This window comes from Anser anser (assembly GCF_964211835.1).
Source record: "Anser anser genome assembly, chromosome: 3".
NCBI classification, from domain to species: domain Eukaryota; kingdom Metazoa; phylum Chordata; class Aves; order Anseriformes; family Anatidae; genus Anser; species Anser anser.
In genome coordinates, this window is record NC_139722.1 from 20,403,493 (window position 1) to 20,426,560 (window position 23,068).

Below are 23,068 nucleotides of genomic sequence, written 5' to 3' on the forward strand. Positions count from 1 at the left end.
ATCAATAATCGTTTGTATTACACCCTAATCTGTTATACAACTGTGGATTAAATATCCAACTGACATGTTTCAGCATGGTTAAGAAGATCTGTACGAAAACAGAACTGTCTGCACACATATTGTATAACAAATGTAATCTAAACAAAATAATTGATGTTCACTTATAGAGGTGGCAGAATAATGTTTCCATCAGATCTTTGATTGCAGGGACACGCAATGAAACTAACCTAAAATTTTCACAAAGGAACAGAAATCAGTGAGAATGTCAATGTCCACCTACTGCTGGAAAGCAAGAAGGCAAAGGAAATTGCCAGATTTCCTTTCCTTTCTTTTCCTTTTTCCAGAAAAGGAAATTGGCAGATGTTTGGCTGCCTTGAGAATGCATTAGCTGGGAATTAGTTAAAACCTTTACATATGAAAAGCTACTCTGTAATGGTAACTGCTATGCACTTTTTATTCAACATTTATACCACTGTGATCCCCAAAAATGAACTATTCAAAAGTCAGGAAGGTTGTTGAAAGGAAGAATAAAGGGGAGCCAGCTAAGAAAAGTAAAACTCCATAGGCAGCATGAGGAGTTCTTAAGGCTACCACACAGATCCACTGAATGCCACTTATTAGAAAGACTTAGCTAAGAAAAAAGGAAAAAAAACATGGCTAAACAGGAGGTTATTAGATGTAAAAAGTGGTGGACATCATGTTTAAAAAGAAAATGAGAAAAAGGAACATAAGCAAATAAATTTAAAAACTGAATTGGGCAGCAACAGTAAAGAGAGTTTCAACAATTGCCAAAAGGAACCACAATTAATAATAAATCTTCAAATCTATCAGGAGCAGGAGGTCTGCCAAAGAAACCACAGGAACAATTTATGATCAAGGCATAGTCAGAGGAAAGAAGGGTACTGAAGGGAAGATAAATAAACACTTTTCATTAGGTCTCACTGTAAAAGAAACTAGAAATGTTCCTCCAACATTTTTTGTAGCACAAAGGATGTATGGACCTGTCTTAATTTAAAATCACTTTAGAAGCAAATTGACTAAATAACAGTAGCAAATCACCAGGGTCAGATACCATTCACCCTGATCTTAAAGGAACTCAAGGATGAAACGAAGTAATAGCACTGGAGTGTTACTTCTCAAGAAAGCCTTGATATTCAAAGACTACAACACTACAAGTAAAATTCCATTTTTTTTCATAAAATGTTTCAATTAAGGTTTAAACTTAAGGCCTGCGCTATACAAATTAGAACTGTAGGAAAAGAAGTGTATGTATCTACAGACAGTAAGAGAAACTGTAACAAAGAACAGAATTGCTAGACACTTGAATCTACCTTGAAAAAGAGAAAGCATTTTTTTTTTTAAAGAACAATGCCTTCCAAATCTACCACGAATCTCTGACGTGGTCAACAAGCACACTAGATTTTTTATTGAAAAAATAAAATAAGCTTAAATTATTCAAAGACTTTTGACAAAGACTACTTTTAAGGAAACAAAGGAGCCATGAGCGAAAAGCCTTGCACAGATATACTGCTAACTAAAATTAGTTAAAAAGTAGATAAGAGAACAAATGGATGGATTAAATGAGTAATTCTCACAATGGAGGAAGGTCACCAGTGAAGTTCCACTGCTGTCTATATTGTAACCTGTATTATTTAAATTACTTGCAAAGATATATATATATATGTATAATTAAAGGTATGAGCAATGAGATTATCATCACTGCTTACTGAGGTAGGAAGGATGAGTGAACTGAAATTATTTGCAGATCTTATTAAACAGTCATCAGGCAAAAAACCAGCAGTACAATACTATAGTAGATAAATGCTAGAAAGAAATTATTTTTCCCATGTACATTATTAAGTACATTTCCCATGTACATTATTACATAATGTAATGCACATTAGGATTGATTCTGAATGAGCTGTTTCTAATATGAAGACCAATAAGGTCTAACAAGACCTTAAAGTGCAAGGGAGAGACTCTTTATCAGGGAGTTTAGCAATAGGACAAGTGTGAGTGGTTTTAAACTAAAAGAGGGTAGATTTAGATTAGATATAAGGAAGAAATCCTTTACTATAAGGGTGGTGAGGCACTGGAACAGGTTGCCCAGAGAAGCTGTGGATGCCCCATCCCTGGAAGTGTTCAAGGCCAGGTTGGATGGGGCTTTGAGCAACCTGGTCTGGTGGGAGGTGTCCCTGCCCATGGCAGAGGGGTTGGAATTACATGATCCTTAAGGTCCCTTCCAACCCAAACCATTCCATGACTGTACGACATCATCAGTTCATTGTTCAGCAGTGGTCAAAAGCACAAATTAAATTTTTGGAAGTCTTAGCAAAAGGACACAGACCAAGCAAAGAACATTATTACAGCAATGTAAAAATCTGAAGTTCACCCCACATTGAATACTGCATACTATTCTGGTCCCCTCATACCTAAAACTGCACAAAAAGGTTCAGAAAAGGCCAGTAAGGTTGATGGAACACCAGTTGTGACCAGCCACCAACAGGATTTAACTCCATTCACAATGACCCTTTTGGACTGGCCATCCAGACAAATTTTACCCAGTGAACAGTATATCTGTACTGAGAATGCTGTGAGAAATGGTATCAAATGGTTTGCTAAAACATCATCAAATGATACTACTAGGAACTAGGTTTAGAAAAAAAAAAAGTGATTCTTTGTGCAATGTTTGGTGAGAAAAAAAATCTGAATGTTCAAAGTCCACACATAATCATGGGGAAAGTAGACAAATATACAAAACCATATTCTGCTCAGGAATAACTTGAGGCAGGAAAACTTTTAAAAGTACCACCACATATTCTTGTCTTATCAGCTTTCCAAGGGACACATCAACAGCTACTGTCGGACAAAAGATACTGTACTTAGAAGATGTCATGTCTGACTCAGTTCTGAACTCAGAACTCATTTCTTATAAATTAAAAATTTCATGGCAGCAAAATTTGGACAGAAACCCATACTAGCTTTGCAAGCAATTATGAAAGAAAATTCTACTCTAGAACTTCATGCCAAAACTGAATTGCAAGATTTGTCAGGAAATGAAAGGTTTTTTTGCGATATTATTGATAATTTCATGCACATAGGCAGATTAAAATACAGTGTTTTTGCCTCAATCAAACAGACAAATGATTTATTTAATTTTCTAGTTGTCTGCAGGTTATGCATCTTTTTTATTTTCAGACATTTATTTATTATTTGGGGCTAAAGTAAGACAACCATCATTATCAGTAAAAAAAAGCAGAGCTACAGTTGACTGTACAATAGCTGTGTCATTTTAGTTTATTATAGGCAAGAAAAACTCTTTAGAAAGTGCTAATAATCATCAATCTGAACAGAAAAGCTGAAATTAATACTTTTATGCTTCTTAACTAGCACTTTGTCTTGCTAATTATACACTTCAATAAAATCTAGAATTTATTTAATCCTTCATTTTAAAGGTTTCCAAAGTACTAAGTGTGTACACTGTAATGATCAACTCCTTCAACAATTATGTACCTCCTATAGCATAGTGCATAGTAGGTTTTTTTTGTTTCATTTTATTTTTTACTTCTAGGCAACAAGAGAAAGAATAAGTGCCCTACATGGAACTTCGGGATGCACTTGAATAGACAGGATGTAATTACTAAAACTGTAACTGATCAGGATACTAACATGAACTATTATTATTTTTCTGTGACCTTTTATTGCTGCAAGTTGTTGAGGATTCTATCATATATGCTTCTCAAAGTGATACTGCCTCTGTCATACCTATATTAAGTTCAAGAATTGGATTAACAACTTGGGTATGACAGCCCTAGCATCAAGCTTTTTATAAGCAAATACATTGACCAGTGTCAAAGTACCAGCGAAAGAAAGAGAAGGCAGATTTACCCACTAAGTGTTTGACAGGAGGTTTGACCTGCTTGTATGGCCAGCAGATCTTTGATTGGGTAAGATGGCTGCTTCATTTTGACTTAATTTACTGTGGAAGAATATGAAGTTTAGAAAATTATTTTCTCTTTGAATGACAAATTGCAAATCTGAAAAGGCTACTACCATTTTCATTTTTGTAATGCTTAAATGTTCTACTGTCAATATGTAGTCCAAATTTTATAACATTCATTTTCTAATAAAACTTGCAATTAAGGAATCTTTTAGAAGGAAACACAGAAATACTCACTGCAGAAGTCCAACTAGGACTACAATTTTTCTAAATATAGGAGTAATAGGATTTATATTTTAAACAATTAATATAGCACTATAATAATACATGTTTCAAGGATGTGGATTAACAACAGATCTATTTCATAAAAATGCTGCATTATACGGTGCTTGAAATTTAAGCAAACAGATAAAGGTATCTTTAAAGAACAAAAAGCTTGTTTTATGTTCATGTTATTTGGGTTGTTTCCATTTTTAAATGAAAATGTTACTTACGAAAAAACAACAAAAATATAAAAAGAAAATAAAAAATAGAACTAGTGAGGTTTTTTTTGTTGATATTCTGGAGCTAACAACAGTTCCCATATAGAAGATTATTTCCTTGCTTCCAAGGTAGAAGATTCTTTTTTTTTTTTTTTTTAATTTTTCACAAATTTGTTCCTGTTGTTCAAATATTATTTTTATTATAAAAAATGATTTGTTCAAATAGTTCCTTTTCATTTATCCCTAAGCAATGTTATCCAGTCACAGCTTCAGCTGTGTTATCTTCAGATCTCTGAAAACAACTTCCAAATTAGTCGACAACTTCCAAATTAGTCAGCATTCCTTTTACCACAGAAAACTTATCTGATTGTCCTTAATGGCATACCTGCGTGGATGTCATGGTTCAGACTGAATTACTTCAATCAACTGTTCCAACTCTTACCTTGCCAAAGGTCTCAACTCTTTCTTCTCCATTATATAGAATTTAAAAGCCAGTAATAAAGGCAATCCATATTCCCTAATCACACATGCCCAAGTGGAACTTTCATCTTGTTCCAATGAACAAAACCATTGAAGAATACGTGTGCTGACTGAACTGGTTTTTTTTTTTGTACATTCAAAGACAACTGAACTGCGTTTAAGAAAGCAGCCTACTTTTTGTGAAAGACTAACATTTACAACCACCAAGACTGCTAGCTAGGTACAAAAGCAGATTTCTATGGATTAAACTCACATAGCTGCAACAGTGGAAGGACAGAATTTAAATTTTTGGTTAGAAGCAATATTTAGGTGCTTGATTTGTCTGTCTCAGTCACTACCCCTCTCATGGAGTAGCATTTACTCTGCAGGAGAGCCAGAGCGTGACCACCAGGTTCATACCTCATCAGCATATACAGCTCAGGGACAGAGGCTTTATTTCTTTATTTTGGAACAATATCATCTTCTGTGCACTGAGGCAAACAACTGCACTGCAGAAAAAGTTGTTAAAGATATGAAGAAGCAGAAATACTTTTGCTCCAGCCTAAGATGCAGATGCCTCTGTGCTGAAAAAGAACATGTAGCTAGCTATACCTGGGGGGCGGAGGGTCTTGAAAGGTCTCAGCAATCACTGCTGAACCAGTGAGGCAGAAGCTTTCAAGAACTCCAAGAATGATTCTAGACAATAATATGCTGAAAAACAGATCCGGTATAAACTTAACAAATGTAACAGATTTAAACTTAACAAACATAACAAATGCAGACACCGTATAAACGAACATGTCAATACCTGTATAGATTATAGTATATATAGACTAGTTAGTATCTGTAGGTGTAAAGCTGCTTATAACAGCTACTGAAATTCAAAACTTTTAATAATAGATTTATTTCCAATAGGCTTTAAATTATTTTTTGAAATCTTTTCCTCTTGGGAAAAAAACATGAATGGCCACCCTCATTTTAAGCATATTTCCCTAAAACAAACAAACAAACAATAAATATCACTAACAACAACAAAACCATCTTAATATATATGCCTATCTACTGAAAAATAGTTGAAAACAATCTTATAGTTTTAATGAAGTTTCAAAAAGAATAGATATTTTTAAATGTAATTTGGAAAACTATATGATCAAGTACCTGTCTTTTAGGTATGAGATAGCTCTTGACATAAAAATACTCTAGATTCTTTTAAAGCACAATGACTTGACAGAAAAGTTTCTCTTTAGAAAGGTCTTTTATATCTCTATTCATTCATATGAAGTGGCATGACTGGAGCTTAATGGGCAATGTGAGAAGGCAATTACAGTCCTTATTTTTGTTAGGTTTTTAGCAAAATTTTATATCCCCTGTAATGCCTGCCCATTTTGTCATTATTACCAGGTTGTTAAAGCACAGGACCAGCACTTGTGGAAAAGGATCTTTCATTAGAAAAAATATTATGTACCTTAATGAACAATGTACTAAAGGGATTTCAGAAGGTGAATGCGCTTGAAGTGCTCCACATGCATTGACATAAATGGATATATTTGGAAAAGATTCCATCCATAGATGGATCCACAATATTTTCTATCCACAATAGAAAATAAAAGCCAGTCTTGGTCAACAGTGGCAATAACAGCAGTTTGCCATCCAAGCCCTTGGGAAACATATAAGGAAAAGGAAGCACAAAACCAAAAAAGTTCAATATGAAGAGTTAAGAGAGAAGTCTGCAAACATGGATGCAAGGGAAGAAACAGCCTGATATAAGAAGGAAAAAGAAGATAGGTACTTAAAATAACAGCCATATCTTATCTTTTTTTTCAGCAACTCTTCAAGCTACCACAAGGAAGTTAGGAGATAAGAAACGATCGAAGAAACAGATCCAGTGAGAATGTGAGACCCAGTGAAATGTGAGATAAAATGCAGACATCCTGCCAGTTGCTGTATATTCGAAAGGAACAAAAAATGGTGCATGGAGAAGGATATTTGAAATCCCGCAGGAAGTTGTCTCCTCAACAAAGATGAGGATAGACTATGGATATGGATTTTCTCAGCTTGCACTCTCCGTCTCTGCATTCCCAGAGCTTCCTCAGCAACTTGAGCTACATGCATTTAGCATCCTGCCATGTGCTGAGATTTACACTTCTGCTCACACAACCCCCACTTCACACTGATTGGCAGGGCATTTCCACCTTCCCAGTGGTTGCAAGCTGCAGACAATCTTTTGTCCGTCTCTCTTCCTAGAAATGTGGATTTTAGACTACAGCAGGGGCTGCTCTTGGCAACATTCACAATTCAGAAGAAACACCATGCCTAGGAGAGTGCGCTCAGCAGCCCTTACAAGAGAAGGTTACGGGTTATGGTTAATCACCTTGTCCAACAGTTTAGGCATGATACAGCAAGAACCATACAGCTTTATGCTGGCACGTAAAGATATACGACATATCATGCAGCATGTCAGAAGAATTACAGTGCCATCATCAAGGACTGTCATACAGAGATTCTTTTTTCCACTACACTTTGAAACTAACTGTTGAAAGAACGCTTAACTTATCCAGAAAGCACTGATTTTTAATTGCTTCTTTAGCCACTGCTGTTACTATTTATGTTACCATATGGTCCAAAGTCTTTATTAAAGACCACAAGAACAAAAAAATCTGATGAGATCAGTGGAGCATGTGGAAAACGTAAATTTCAGTTAGCCACTTTGGCCAGACATCTGTGCATTTTCACAGGTTGTCAATACTGCCCTCTTCAGAACTATAAACACCAGCATCTTATAATTGATCATATGAACAATCAAATAATGCACTGAAAACTAATGTAACCGCTTTTTCATAAAACAATATTGGGGCTGGGATGTCAATTGAAGAACTTTGCTACAAATAGTATTTGCTATACTGTTGGTTATAACATGCCTAGCCTGTAGGAAAAGCCTTTTGCTAATAAATAAATAAATAAATAATAAAATTCAAAAATGGTGTTTGTATAAACTTTAGTCCCAAGTCTGTGTCATTTTTAAGTATCTTTATAGTCTTAGAAATAGTTATACAGGTATTAAAATGAAAGTCTAACATCTTGGACAGTGGAACTATGAAGACAATGGAAATACCATTCAATAAATCTCAAAACAGGCATGAATTAATCCTCCATGACATCATGTAATGCCTCACTCCACAATTCCATGAAGAGGAGGCAGGCTATACTAGGGAACAGGTAGACAGAAAGCAAAAGATTACTACGAATGGAAAAGAGTTGAAACTTTCAACATTTTGCAGTGCACAGGATGTAATCTTTTCCCCAAAGGAACAAGAAGAGTGAGTGCATCTATAACAACTGACTGAGGCATGCCAGTAGCTGTCGAGTTTCGTACAGAGACAAAGCAAATCTTTTCACATGCTAGCTGAGATCTGGGACAGCTGCAGAGAATCCTTAATAAGTATGGTATAGTATGATATTTTTATTGGTTTATCTTATTTTAACTGTTTCTATTACCATAGATCAAAGTCTTCTTTTTTTTTTTTTTTTGAGTAAAACGAAATCACTCGTTTTATTTTAGCCTGCCAACCTAAAGGAGGATTATTCAGAAAAAAGAATCAGATTGTTCTCAGAGTTGCCTAGCAAAAAGATGAGAGGCAAGTTTCTACTTGCAGTTAAGAAAATTCCGATTGAGCATAATTGTAAAGAATTTCACAGTAAAAATGATTACGCATTAGAAGAGGCTGCCTAGGGAAGTGATGAAATCTCCATCTTCAGAAATATTCTGTACTTGTAGGGACAAAGCCCTCAGCAACTTGCCTGGGCTGTTGTCCTGCTCTGAGCAGTGGGTTGAATTAGGTGACCTTGAGAGGTCCCCTTCAATCCAAATTCTGTGATATATTCTAGTAAAGATGACCGTGGCAAACCCCACTGCAGTTTACTCTCAAGGGTGTAGTGATCTTATTAAACGTGTCTGAATGAAACAGTCAATGTCAGTATGAGTTCACAACAATCCTCAGGTACATCTCCAGATTTGTAAAATGCTTTATTTGGGAGAAGAGCTTCCTTTGGTAAGCAGTATGAAGGACCTAGACTACTGCAACTGACAATATAGAGGACATCATCTACAGATATGGATTTCCAGAGTTACTAACATACACAGGAACCTGTGGCAAGATAATATTATGCTTCTTTTTCAAAAAAAAAAAAAAAATCTGATTTCTTTCAAATCAAAAGGCATTCTATAACATGAGTTATAGCTAACTCCTGCCAGAACACCTGTTCTTTATTTGAATAATTTCATCTGCATTCACTTTGTGCAACATTTCACATGATGACTGCTGTTTTGATGAAGATGAACAGCAGAGCTTGCATCCATCATTATCCAACATACCATCACTGGAAATGCTCATTTCCGCTGCAGGTATTCTGCCTCTAGCTTTTAAAGACTTTAAACTGCCATACAACCTCTCACAATATATACGATTGCAATTTACTGATCTTGACAGTCTGCCATGTCTCCATGTACAATAGATGAACTGAAATTTTAATAAAGGATACATACTTGTATGTATGCCTGGTTTACCACATAGTAACATCAGTGTTGTGCTGCCTTTCCTCTCTATCTTGCTGGTATGAATGCTCACCCTCAGCTGGACTCTCCTTCAAAAGATTATTTTTCAGGGATATCCATAGTCTCCTTTGCATTCCTCTGATTTGTTACAGTTATTTTTCTTTTTACTTAAGCTACTTACTCCTTTTATCTTTATTATTAAAGTTTGTCTTTTTCATCGTGCTGATGAATACTCATATTTATCATTCATTTTGTGATACTCAGTCTTAACTGTTCTCAAGATGACAGCAGCTTGTGAGCTTTCATAATAAAGATCCTAATCAATTACTTGATTGCTTTTTTTTTTTTTTTTAGATATCTAGGTCAGTTTTCCAACTTGTTAAAACAAATAACAAATGGTTAAATAATGCATTTTCTCCATACAAATGATTTTAGTTTCAAAAGAATAGTCTTCCTTTAATCACCCACTTGATGTTTCAAAATATAGAAAAAAAATAATATTTTTTACCTGTTTTTAAAAGCTCTTTTAAAAATTATTTCAGACTAAAATACCATACCAGTGATGGCAGAACAGGTTCTGGGAAAATACAGTAGTAACAGTAGTTATCACAGAATCACAGAATTGTAGGGGTTGGAAGGGACCTCAGAAGACCATCGGGTCCAACCCCCCTGCCAAAGCAGGTTCCTTAGAGCAGGCTGCCCAGGTAGGGTCCAGACGGGCCTTGAATATCTCCAGAGGAGACTCCACAGCCTCCCTGGGCAGCCTGTTCCAGTGGTATCTTGACAGGAAAAAAAAATTACTTGGGTTAAAAAATAAACTTTAGCCCTTAATACCTGTTCCCTAGAAGTATGCTAAAATAACATTCTTCTGTGTCTGTAGCATCTAAGTTATAAAGAAAAAAAGATATAGCTGTCTCATCAGGGATTGAAATGGTACTTTATGGCCCTGTTTCTATTTTTTGAATTAAAAAACTTCCAGTCCTGCTTCTTTTTTTTTTTTTTCCCTCTCCATTTAGAATCAAATCAAATCGAATAGTTCAGTTGAAAGGTACCTTATTCACCTACCTCACTTTATTCTGTCAAACTCCAGTTAAGACAGGACTTGTGAAGCTGGACAACTGGGTACCGAGGATGCAAAGGTTTTTGTCATTCTAATTCTATTAGCCTCACACAAGCCTCTGAAGACTCGTCTTCCCACCAAGAAGCCAGGAGCCTGCCTCAGAAACCTGCCTGTCCACTCACCAAGTCAGAAATGTTTCAGCTCTGAGACAGGGAATCATTGTAAAAAGCCCGATACATTTCTTTTCTTTTTCTTACTTTGCAAGTAGAATCGTCAGGGAAAAAAAGATGCAGAAATAGAATACAAATTAAAAGAAAAAAAAAATGTTTATGAAAAGAAGAAAGCCATAAAACTGTGGGCTGATAACATGAAAAGGATGGTAGCAACACACATGGAAGAAAAACAGAGTACTAAGGAAAGGAGTGAGACATAGAGAATGTGTAAGAAATTAGTTTCAACATGGTAAATGACAAAAAGTTATAGAAAATCACACTATACAGGAAAAGCATACTATGAAAAGTAAAAAAAATAAGGAATGCGTCTCTGTTTCTTCTTTAACTGACAATGGATCTTTCCCTGGATTTCATACAATTGACTCCTTTCTGTGAGTATTATTAAACTACATGTCTAGGAAACAAATCTTTTCTCAAAAAATACTTAGAAGTTAATTAAAATTTCTTTCTTTTTTTTTTTTCCCTATATACCAGTTCCATCAATATCTCCATGCTTTGTTTCTATGAGTGCACACCAATGCTGATGCACCCTTACACATTTCTATTTCCTACGAGTCTGAACACCCCAAACACAATAGTCAGGAAGATTTGCTTAGAATGTTTGGATTTTCCAAACTTGAATTTCTGAAATACATTTCGGTGGAAAGATCAGATGTTTAATAATATAGATATAAATCATTTAAATATTACATATAATCAGCTTTATGATTCATAAATGTAATAATATATAATCAAACACTGAAAAATGCTATTTCCTACAATTGTTCCACTTCCAGAAGGATTTTTACAGATATTTAAAAGCCATCTTGTCTACTGTGGAAAAACTTGAAAACTAAGGAAAATAAACAGTTGCCTTTACACCATTTGCTTCTATACACATCTTGAATTCCAGAAACCATGTTCTTTCTCATTACTGTACATCCAAGTCAAATGATAGAAAGACAGCTCTACAATTTCTCATCACAGGTGAAGCTTTCTCTGTGCATAAAAATAGCACCTGAATGAATGCAGGGTGGCATAGTATGAAATAAGATCAAGATGATGCTCGTAAAAGACAGGTATTTTACAGTGACAGCCTTTTATCTGTACAATCAATATGAGATTGTTGGGAATAATCTGTACTGCTGAAAGCCCAAACCACCGCAGTACCTGTGATTGCTGGTGTCCGCCACTCCTCAGCATTCATTGCTGCGTGGGGCCAGCTGAGATCTGAGTTAAGCATCTGCAAATCCTGTCCTCAGGATCAATGAACCTGTAAGCTAAACTGGGGCTGGAAGCAAATGTTGTCCTACAGAACTAGCTGGAGACCAAAGCAGTATCACAAGTAGACACAGAGATCTATTCTTCAATTTCTCTATTCACATACATCCCACCTAAGAAGAAAAGTTACTCTAAAAGCAAAATCTTTCTGAATTCCTTCTATGAGTTTGAGAAGACTACAGAGAAAAAACAAACGTTATTTCTACTTTTGTTGCAAAGGAACTAGTCTGATGAATGGCCATGTGCAAATACAGATTAACTCTGAGTAACTGAGAAAGAAAAGTATAGAAAGGAGAATAAATCAGTCAGTCAAAGTCATTGTTCACGACTGCCACAGAACTGACTTTCAAGTTACAGTTTCCTATTAATATTTTGAATCATACAGACGAGGAATGAAAATTATTTTTTTGAACCACTTGAAAAGTAAAGCATTTATCTCTTCTGAATTTAGCTTGTGTAGCTATAAATTTAAGACTTCAGAATTACCAAAAATAGCTCTAGAGAACAACCAGCTATTTCAGCCTGATTTCAAATTCTTCTTTTGAGCTCCTACATACTAGTAATTCATACCCTGTAAAATAAACAGGGTTCATATTAAATGGCCTTTATTTTAAATGCTAATTCTCCAAAAGTTTTTATTTTGTTAAAGTATAATATAGAAAAAGCAAATATTGCCTTGAAGTCATGACTTAATCCATTTTTTCTCATTAAACTTTGATGAAAGAAGCCCACATGGATTTAATATAACACTTTCAGAGCCTGTCCTTCTATTCTGTCTTCCTCCAGGAAATACTATTTAGGGTATCCTTAAAACGTAGAAGTAAAGAGTATCAAAATCATAATCAACACAAATTTTGACACTTTTAAGTCAATATCTGGGTTAACCATTCCTTCTTTATTTTTTATGAGAGATCAATGAGTGATGATTAATAGAAATATAGTTTTGATACAACTTTTCCTCAGATCCAGTCAGCCTGTGCTGATTCATTCAAGAATTAGTCTAAGACTAGGTAGGATAGAATTTCAAATCTTTTCCTATGAAAGGAAGTTTATACACAAGGCATTTAAATACCACGAAGTCCTGTGCAATCATATACACTTATATGCACAGATACAATATATTGCACAAAACACAATATACTGCAGCCATACACATATTATTATAACTATTGTAATCGTAATTAGTATAAAACTTATCAACACTATCAACAATGTCTGCAGTTAAAAGCTGCAGCATTTCACATATCCCAGTGAAGCACAAAGTATATGCATGCTGATTACTTTTGGCTTAGGTTTATATTTATTTCAGCAAACCCACCAGCATGTGACATGTCTCTCACTTCACTGAGTGGTCTCCCACTACCTGCCAACTGATGCAACCTTTTTTTTTTTTTTTTTTTTAAGAGCACGTCATGTTCCATTGAGTTCCACAGTACAAAATGCTACCAACCACTAAAAGCTGTTTGTTTCAAATTAATTTTTGGTGTGACATTAGACTATATATATACATATTTACTTTGACAGAAATGAAATGCGTTTTTGTGGTATATAAGCAGACTCTCTCACATAATCACACATACATGTATCTGTATATGTATATACTTATACTCCCTATATACTTTTTGGCTCCTAATTTTCAGCAGGGTATCACAAACTCACTTCCTGTCCCCTGGTGCCAGATTTTTTGCTTATTTGAAATGTGCAATACAGCAAGCAGACAGAAGATTCCCTCTTGGCCCTCTCCAAGGAGGTGCATTGCCATGCATTGTTCATCCTAGCAAATACCATTACAGTTCATGAAATTTATTTCACTCAATAACATTTGGGATACCTATACTTAGTTTTTAGAGGAACACTGTTTATATGAGGAAATAAAATACAGTGTTTGGGAACACCCATAATCTAGAGAACATTGCTGTATGTCTTATGCAAAGTGCTACTAGTCTTTCTAGTGACATTATGAAATGGTGATACAGAAGACTCCTCTGTAGGTTAGGGGTGCAAAATGTTTTTGAAAAAGTACCATAACTGAATTTGGAAGAAAAGGCAGAAAGACATATAAATATATACACATGCTGGCACTAATTAAGCCCAATCTCTGCCTAAAAAATTGAAATAAGTGTCTGTCAAGTATTCTCTCAGCCGCCTCTGTGCCCTTATCTGTGAACGGATAACAGACATGTCTTGAACAGACAACTGCCCATACTTGATACTCCAATGAAAAAAAAAAAAGACTTCGGTGTATCAGTTTCTCTTAAAATGTTTTCTATAGGAAACAGAGCTTTTTTTTTTTAGCTTTTTTTTCCACTTTTTTTTTTTCCATTTAATAGCCTAACAATATTTGGTGGAAGAATGCTGTATTCTCATCATTCATAGATATCTTCTCTACTGTTACGGTTATATTTGTCAGAATAAAGGACATATAGCACTGGTAGAAAAAAAAGTAAGTTTTTGCACACAAGAATGTATGTATGCACAAAAAACAACTCATCATTACATATTTCTATTACCCAATAAAATGTCTTGCACTCCAATACCATAATCTGACCTCTGTAGAAGATATTAAAGTGCAGTCGAAAGCACAGAGATATAGAAGCACTTACATTTGCACTGTGATCACTTCCACTAACACAGACGACATCTTGTTTTTGAATTGTTAATACCTCTTTTGTGAGCTTCAGTCGGATGTCATAAGCATTTTCAGACACTTCGTCATACAACAAAGCAATACCAGTTTTAGTCTGTGAAAGCAAGGCACAGAAACAAAAATTTAAGTATATGAACATTTCTTAATGATAAATAACAACCTCTATCCCATTCAATGCATAAAACACATATAAAGAAGCATCGTTTACAGAAAGTGTTAAACTGGTCTGCTATTCAAGCTCCAAATGGATTAGACATAAAAAGCCTCTTCTGTGCTGTAAAAAGTGGGCTAAATTGCCTTTGAAATAGGCATTAATACATAAAACAGTACATTTGTACTGTTCCACAAAGGAATGTCGTAGAAGCACGTTCTGTTTTTAATTCTATGACTTACCAAGAAACAGTATTATAAGCAGATAAGTAATGTATGCATAAATGTACGTGAATGCATTTTCCTGTTCCATAAAAAAGTAGAGATGTGCAACACTACTTCTGACTCAGAGACATTCCTTCCACTGTGTGACAAAAAGTTCTGCATCCTTTATAAAAGTTGCCTTGAAGACAAGGAGTTTTATTATGGTTAAATATTAGGTTTTCATATTGTGAAATATACAAATATACACACTGTAACCACATATAAATACAGGTGCTACAGGGCTTCAATTCTTTTATGTAAAGATGGGCATATATTTCTGAAGTTACTACTGGACTATTATCGAGTAAACTCTTTTGAATAGTCAAGGATTTTGGTATTAAAAAGGATTTCTCCATGAGAAGTTGTAAATAAAATCTATTTTAATCTTTGGTTTGTTCATTTATGTGCAAATTTACCATTAATATTCAGTCAGCTATTTCCTTAAACAAAAAATGGGGATTTAGGACTGCTTACAGCTATTTGTTAAAATAAGAAGAGTAGTACAATTCCATAGCTTTATAGTCTTTTCACAAAAGAGGAAAAACAACAGATCTTTTCTGAAACAGATGATCATATTTAAGAATAATATTTATTAGTTTATAATGTATATAACAATATTATCAGATCACTGCACTTTTCTGTATGCAAATGAAGAATAATCATGCCTAATTTAAGGTTTAGCTGCAGCATTTGTTTTCAAAAGACTGCTCTAAATTTCATTAAATAGTATATTACATAAAGAACAGAGTAATGAACTAAAGAAGAAACATGCCCTGTGTACTTTTAAGTCCTTTGATTTAAAAGTAAAATCTAACATGGAACATTATAATACTATTTTCATTTCTACAGAACCAAGGAGAAGGGTCTGTGGTGTCTGTTAATAAAAACTTTTGATCTTTAAAGAACATTTAAACTTAAGGCACTTAAATACTCAAATTCAGATGTGGTGTAGCTCTAAGCATCAACAAGTGTCAAAGACTCCCTTGCAGTTGGTGGAAATGGAAAGTGAAGCAATTAAATTTCCCCTGAAGTACACACACAGCACATGCTCATGGCCACAGCTGCCATTTAAGACACCTTAGGATATCCAAGATATCCACAAATGTAAGGCTGACACAAGTGTTAGGGGAGATCTGGGTCCTTCTAGCTGGAGATGAGGCCAGACCTCCACTATTATACGAGGTTGTAGACACTGACCATGCCAGCAGACATCCACACGTGGGTATCTTAAGCTTGAAAAGAATCTCACCAAAGGTAGAAATTCACATCTAGGATGGTCATTTAGATTCTGTAAAGCCAGTGGTGAGCAACAGACACCTCTGAAACGTGATTTACACGATCCCTTCTCTACATCCAGAAGGGAACAAATTGCATCACAGCTCTCTACTGTGACTTAAAAAAATAAATATAAACGACAACTCAGACACAGGTCTCTCATTCTGGACAGATAAATCTTGCCCACGGTGTTCTCTGGGAATGCCTGAAGGAAACCAAGTTCAGCGAGGGTGTAACCTTTAATCATTCTTGCCTGTTTGGAAACTGATGTGTATCAATATTCCCAAGGTTTTCACATTTTTTAAACTTCCAGCATGTGTGAATGATATATTAGTATTATTTATAAATGAAAACATACAAAATTTGTGTCAATGCTTTCTGCTTAAAAGCTATATACCACGTAACAGCAGGTATTTTCGAGCAGTAGAAGAACTGCCTGGCAAAACCACCTTCCCCACACCATTCTGCTGTTCACAGGTTCTGCACGGCATCCACTCGGACCGGCAATCACTGTTACTTTTGCTGACACACCAGACTGTGCTTGACAGACACATCTCGAGAGAGCAACACCCTACACGAGCACTTTACAGTCTAAAAGCAGACCTTTCTCTGGCTAGTAACTGTTACATAGGTTTAGAAGTAGCACATTGGAAAAAACTCTGAACTTTCATTGTAACAGACAATCAAGTAATGAATGAAATATGCATAGTAACTGATTAAATACATTAGCATTTTCTATCACATTATTTAAACTGAAAGTCTCATTGAAGCTCATCTATTCCTATTAAAATCCAATACCTACCTTGCACTTCATCTAACTCCTGATGTGATCTACGATGACATGCAACAATACCTTATTTGCTTTCAGAATCAATACGATTAATCTAGATTTCTCTCAGCCTTTCAAGTCTGCTTTTTTTAGACCATTATAAATGCCTGTGAATCAGAGTTCAAACATTCCCTTGTTCACTCTTTGTGTTGAAAAGATGATACATGCAACTCTATCAGGCAAACTTCAGCCCAAAGTGCTTCTTCAAAGAAAGAGGTTTTAATGGGAATTTAGTCTTTGCATGTACTTGTATATCTACCAATTTAACTATGCCAGGTTTGTCCTGAATTCTCATTTAAAAAAACTCTCTCTGTACAGTACCTCTTCCAAAAACTGGTACCAGAAAGAGGATTGAAAAACAAAATAACTCTCCAAACAGACATAGTAATGTTAAGAGTTTATACACCAGATTTACATGTGTTTTTTTTTTTTTAAAGAAAAAACATGTAGAAAGAGCAGAGAGTTGCGTAAGATTTAAGTGCTTACAATGAGAGACAGGGGAATATAAATTAAAACTCAATTGGCAAATGAGGAAATTAAATGTTGGTTTCTATACCTTTGATGAATTTTCTAGACACTGGACTCAGGAAATGGAGAGGGAGGATGTGTGTGTGTGTGCACATGTATGTGGAGGGAAGAAGAGGGAAAATAAAGGAGAACAGTAGCATAATTGTCACATCAGACTTGACTTTTAAGAAAGCTTAGTCACTATCCTGTTTTTGAAAGAAAAATTACTGAAACTTACTTTCTCAAGCAAGCCCCAAACCTGTCAATACCACACAAAAGAAAACAGCACTCTCTAGAGGGAGCTAAAACTGCAGATGAATACTTTTATCATTTTATTCTTGTCTACTCCAGGCATATCCCTAGCCATTGTATTTGCTTTAAAGCACTCCCGTTTGCAATAATGTTTTGATACCCTACTCAAAATACCCCAGTTCTTTCACAGCACTAAAGACTAAATCTCAGAGCTCCAAATTCTGTTTCCAACTAGACATCTCTAAGCCAAACTTTGGTCTAACTGACATAAAACACTTGTCTTCCCTGCTCTAAGTTTTATTTTGAAAAAGCTTGCAAAAAAAATAGGCAGAGTGTAAAAGTGGCATTGAGGTGTACTGGGTTTTCTGTAGAAACTATTGATTTGTTTATGGCCATTTGTTTCTCAGGTGGACGCAGCAGTATTTGTCAGGCTTTTCATCCTCGTAACTGAAGACTAGGGGAACATGTTCAAAGCTCTTACACAGACCATCAGAAAATTCATATGAGAGTCATAAAAAAATCACAGAATGTATTTGTATGCATGTAGAGGGAATGTCAGAATGCATGTGTTGCAGTGATATTATTTTGAATTAGACTGTGAGGTTCTCAGTAAATCCAAACCTCTCTTCCCTCTGTCTATGTATTTTACCACATGTGATCTGTTACCAACTAAATGGAGTATTAGTTTGTTAGACCCTTATGAAAATAGTTCCTCTGGAGTTTCCCCTACTTTACTTAAACAGTCATTTTCACCTGTCCATTTAGTTTCACTGATCCTCCTGCAGAAATCAGTATTTGCTGATTCTCATCCTCAATAAATGTAGCTTCAGTGACACGGTAGTTTGATTTTTAACTGATAAAATGCATTTATAAATTTATACACTTTCAACATTTTAAGGACAAATCTTTAAGCATCATATTTAAAATTCCACATGTAAATACTTTACAAGCAATATTTACACCTCAGAAGTCTAGTGAACAAATTCTCTAATCCAGTTTAATTTTTTTGTTTCCATAAAAACATTCCATTGAAATTTCCTATTTATGGCATACCCATGGTTGGGACATCTGCTGAAGGCATGTGAAAAGAGGAGTCACTCATTTTTATCCTACCATATTTCAAATTAGGCACCAAGAACACTTTGGGCTGTCCCACAGAGTCTGTGCTCTGACCAATAAATTACAGCAGACTCAAATTTATTTTCTCTCATAATTCCTTTGATACATTTTATACACATCTACTATTGTGATCAAAAGACAAAGACATTTTCTCAGAGCAGGACAATTTAAATTTAAAATAGCCTTGACTGGTGAAAAAAAAATAAATATAACAAAAAAGAAACAGGATGAAGCATAATAGTTAGAAGGCACAAGCTGCTACACTCCAGGAGGAACAGCAAGTTGCACAGAAAAAGAAAAGCTTTCACTATTTCTTCAGGAAAGGAAATGTAGCATTGAGGATCAACAGCAAAATATTGTCATCAATATCATATTGCAATAAAGGCAAACATAGAGATTTTGATTGCTCTCCTTTGGGTTCTTTCCTACAGATTTGCTTTTTCTCGCTCTGTCAAGACAGCACCCAAACGTAAACACGGTTCTTCTTCAGCTGTGTAGTACAAAACATTCTTCAACACCACTGAATGAGGGAGGAATAACTTCAAGTCCATGAAGTAATCCATCATCAGTGTTGCATTTAATCCATCTCAGTATATCATTTCCTTTCATACAGTATTATGACAGTGTTGATTCATGACTACACTACAGAAAAGAGATAATGAACTGAAAAAGAGTCCTTAGAAACACAAAAAAATTGAAAGTGATCAGAAACCTGGAAAATAGAACCCATAAGTAATTCTACACTGATTAAGGTTGTTTAGTTTAAAGACAGAAAACAAGATGACATAATGACAGTTTTAAGTACTTAAAAACATATTGCAAAGGCAAATGGAACAATCACATAAGAAGATAATTCAGAAATCTCTTTCTTTTAAGATGTTTTAACTAGTCTGCCTAAATGGCACAGGTGCTAATCCTCTCACAGGGCAAAATCCTGAAGATGATTTATTTCACATCTGTTTATCTCTGACACTAACATTGAGAATTACATTCTTGCATATGATTGAACCTCTGCATCCAGGAGGAAGGTTGACTGGCTTTAGAAGGGCACCCGCACTGTACAACTTGCAAATGATATAGAAGGGATGAAATATAAAACCAAAAGAACTGAAGTTTATCTTTTAGGGGCCTTGTCAGTGGATGAATGACATTTAAAATAAAATTGTCTGATAATCATCATTCTTATACCAAATAATCTGAAGGAGGACTATAACCTAAAAAGAACTGTACCTTTGCCTTTCATGATCAGAAGTTAATTCCAGGCTTAAGAGGCCTTGAGTAAGAACACAAGCAGGCTTTTCAATAGACCAACATGGGATGAATGGATAAGAAGAGCAGATATGTAGGGTGAGCGATAACGCAGCTGTGGAATGCAGAAAATTAATGATTCCATTAGTACTGTAAGCACACAAAGAACCATGCAGTAAAACTAAAAGTAGATACAAGACAGAGATTAATTATATCTTCCTGTAATTAGTTACAGAGAGTGCCTTTACAGAATATGTTTCTCCTCTTAATACACATGGACTTGTGCTTTTTCTCAGCTTTAGCATATTACAGCTCTTACGCCTACCAACACTCCTTCACAACTGCCAAGACCTTAATCCTCTTTCCTTTAAGGAATTCTGACTGTAATGATAGTGAATCCCTTAAACAGATTGTTCAGATACATGAGGATTCCCTAATACTGGGGGGCAGAGCGTGCATGCATTCTAACAAAAAGTTTAAAAAAATACATAAAAATGCTACGGATGTCAAAACAGTATGCATTTGCCCCATATCTGAAAAAGTAGTTCAAGACTGCCGTTTTTAATTGAATAAGGAAAAGTGGAAAAAAAAAAAAAAAAAAAAAGAATTACACCAGTACATGCTGGTACATGAAAGGCATTAAATCAGGGACCTGTGAGACTCATTGAATATAAGCTATATGAAAAATTCCACATTGCCTAGTTATTACAATATTGGTTAGGAAATTACACACATGACACTAATATCCAAAGTTGTTTCAAAATATGGATGTTCCATCAGAGAGCACCAAAAGATTCTGCTGGGTGGTTTCCCCCCTCCTCCTAGTCAAGGACTTCTGGCTTCCTAACATGAAATATTGCAGAGGAGGAAAATAAGAAGGAACACAAATTTCCAGACACCCTTCTGCTCTACATTACTATTGCCCACCATCACCAGTGCCACAACCATCCAGCTTCCAAGTACAGAGGATGTGGCAGTGCCATTACACCTGTTAGGCCCCGAGGCACTGTCAGGAGATGCTCTAGCTCAACCTATTTTGGAGTCCAAAGGCCAGGACTACAGTGGACACACCTATGCCTTCCACACTGTGCTTCAGGAAGGGTCTACAGCCCCCATTTCCTCCTCCATGTGCACATGTAACTCACCACCAGGTGCTTCCATCTCCCTTCACAACAAGCACAAGACCTGCAGTGGGGACCACAGCACTAACAGCTCAGAGGACCAAGAAACTTGTGCCTGACCCAGGGGTCCAGCCCATCAGCTTCCATCCAGGTTTGAAGAGAAATACCTTAAAGCAATTTGAATGGAAATATTTTAAACGAAAGCAAAACCAAACTAAATCTGAATTTCATTCCAGTTGGAAAGCAACTGCTAATGTGAATGTTTGACAGTAGATTATTTCACAACATTTCAAAAACAAAAAAATGTATCTAGAACATACAAACATCCAAACCAACTTTACACTGCCTAACTTTTAAGATGTATGCAGAACATGCACATTTTCTTTCAGTTCCTGTTTAAAATAAACAAGGCATCAAGTCAAACTCACCAAAAACTATGCAAAAAAAAAAGCAAACAAACCCGCTCTACAGCCTCAATAAGTAGCTAGTAAGAATATTTATTATTTTCTCACTTTTTAAAAATTCTCTTGAGCATTTCAAGTATGACCTTAGATTCTACGTTTTTATTAGAGCTGTAACACCCTATCATACTTCATAGTGCCCACAGGTACTGCTACCAATTAATGGAGAATATCACAAATTCCTGATAATCCCTTTTAGATAGGTGATTTATATACACACCAAAGCTAGTGGAATATATCTGATGGACATCAGTAATGCTAGGGCAGGTCAATTAAGGCTAAACAAATTGAATTACAATATGTTGTAAGCTTTCAGTGTGAGGTGTTTAATAGATACATATATGATAAGAATTAGAAATAAAAATTGTCAGCAACAAATATTGAAAAATTTCAGTACATTTTCCTCCAAAGCACAGTTTATAACTAAAGTATCTACCTTGAAAATTAATTTTTTTCCATAAATATTGATCTTATTTTTTTTGTCTGCATTTATTAATGACATTATGGATTGATGTTTCACTACATACAGTTGCAAAATATATATTAGCATTACAAATGCGTAGTAGATTTTACCAGCAGCATCACAATAATTTCTAGCAATTCATAACGAAGTTTTTCCTAAGTATCTGTAGCATACAGAAATCTACAAAGATGAATATTAACTAAAGACAACACCAGTTGGAAAAGATGCTCAAAATACAAACTTTAAAAACCCATTTTGTTGCTTACATCACAGATTATCCAACACAAGAGCTCTGTTAAAAATAGCTTTAAGGGCAGATTGTTGGGATTTTCTGTTAACAACATTAGCCTTGCAAGAAAAGTGATTAACAGCTGGCTCTCAATCTGTGTGATCTTAATCATTAGAAAGTAAAGCGGTAATGTCTTGCTTAATTACTGCAAGCACAGTGTGTCACCACCTAATTAGATATGATTGATTATTGTCATCTTCATGCACCTCTCAAAACATCTGACACAAATATTTGAATCCTGTAACACATGTTTGGAAAATTAACTTTCAGAATGTCATGTTGAATTAAAATTGCCTGTTTAAAAATAAAAATTCTAATCAATGCTAAATAATAGTGTTACACAGTTGAATATGTTTGAATTCAGTTTCTACCCCCGGAAAATAGCCAAGGCAGAAACTATTGGAAAAGACGTCTCATTTTATTTTATGTAGATAACATCTTCAAGGAAATTGAAGAT

The 23,068-nt window shown here is 35.2% G+C and overlaps 1 protein-coding gene across 11 annotated transcripts in view; it reads right to left on the reverse strand.

The window, feature by feature from the left end:
• SNTG2 (syntrophin gamma 2) overlaps window positions 1–23,068 on the reverse strand; it is a 285,090-nt gene that overhangs the window by 154,862 nt on the left and 107,160 nt on the right. For 7 of the 11 annotated variants that reach the window (XM_083830571.1, XM_083830579.1, XM_083830576.1 and 4 more), the window contains exon 2: window positions 14,590–14,727. In XM_083830571.1, the coding sequence (XP_083686697.1) occupies window positions 14,590–14,627 (38 nt within the window). In that variant the 5' untranslated portion in view covers window positions 14,628–14,727. Of the gene's footprint in view, window positions 1–14,589; window positions 14,728–15,026; window positions 16,281–20,259; window positions 20,393–23,068 lie in introns of those variants that run through there. The other 4 variants (XM_083830578.1, XM_083830577.1, XM_083830581.1 and 1 more) reach the window with 3 other exon arrangements.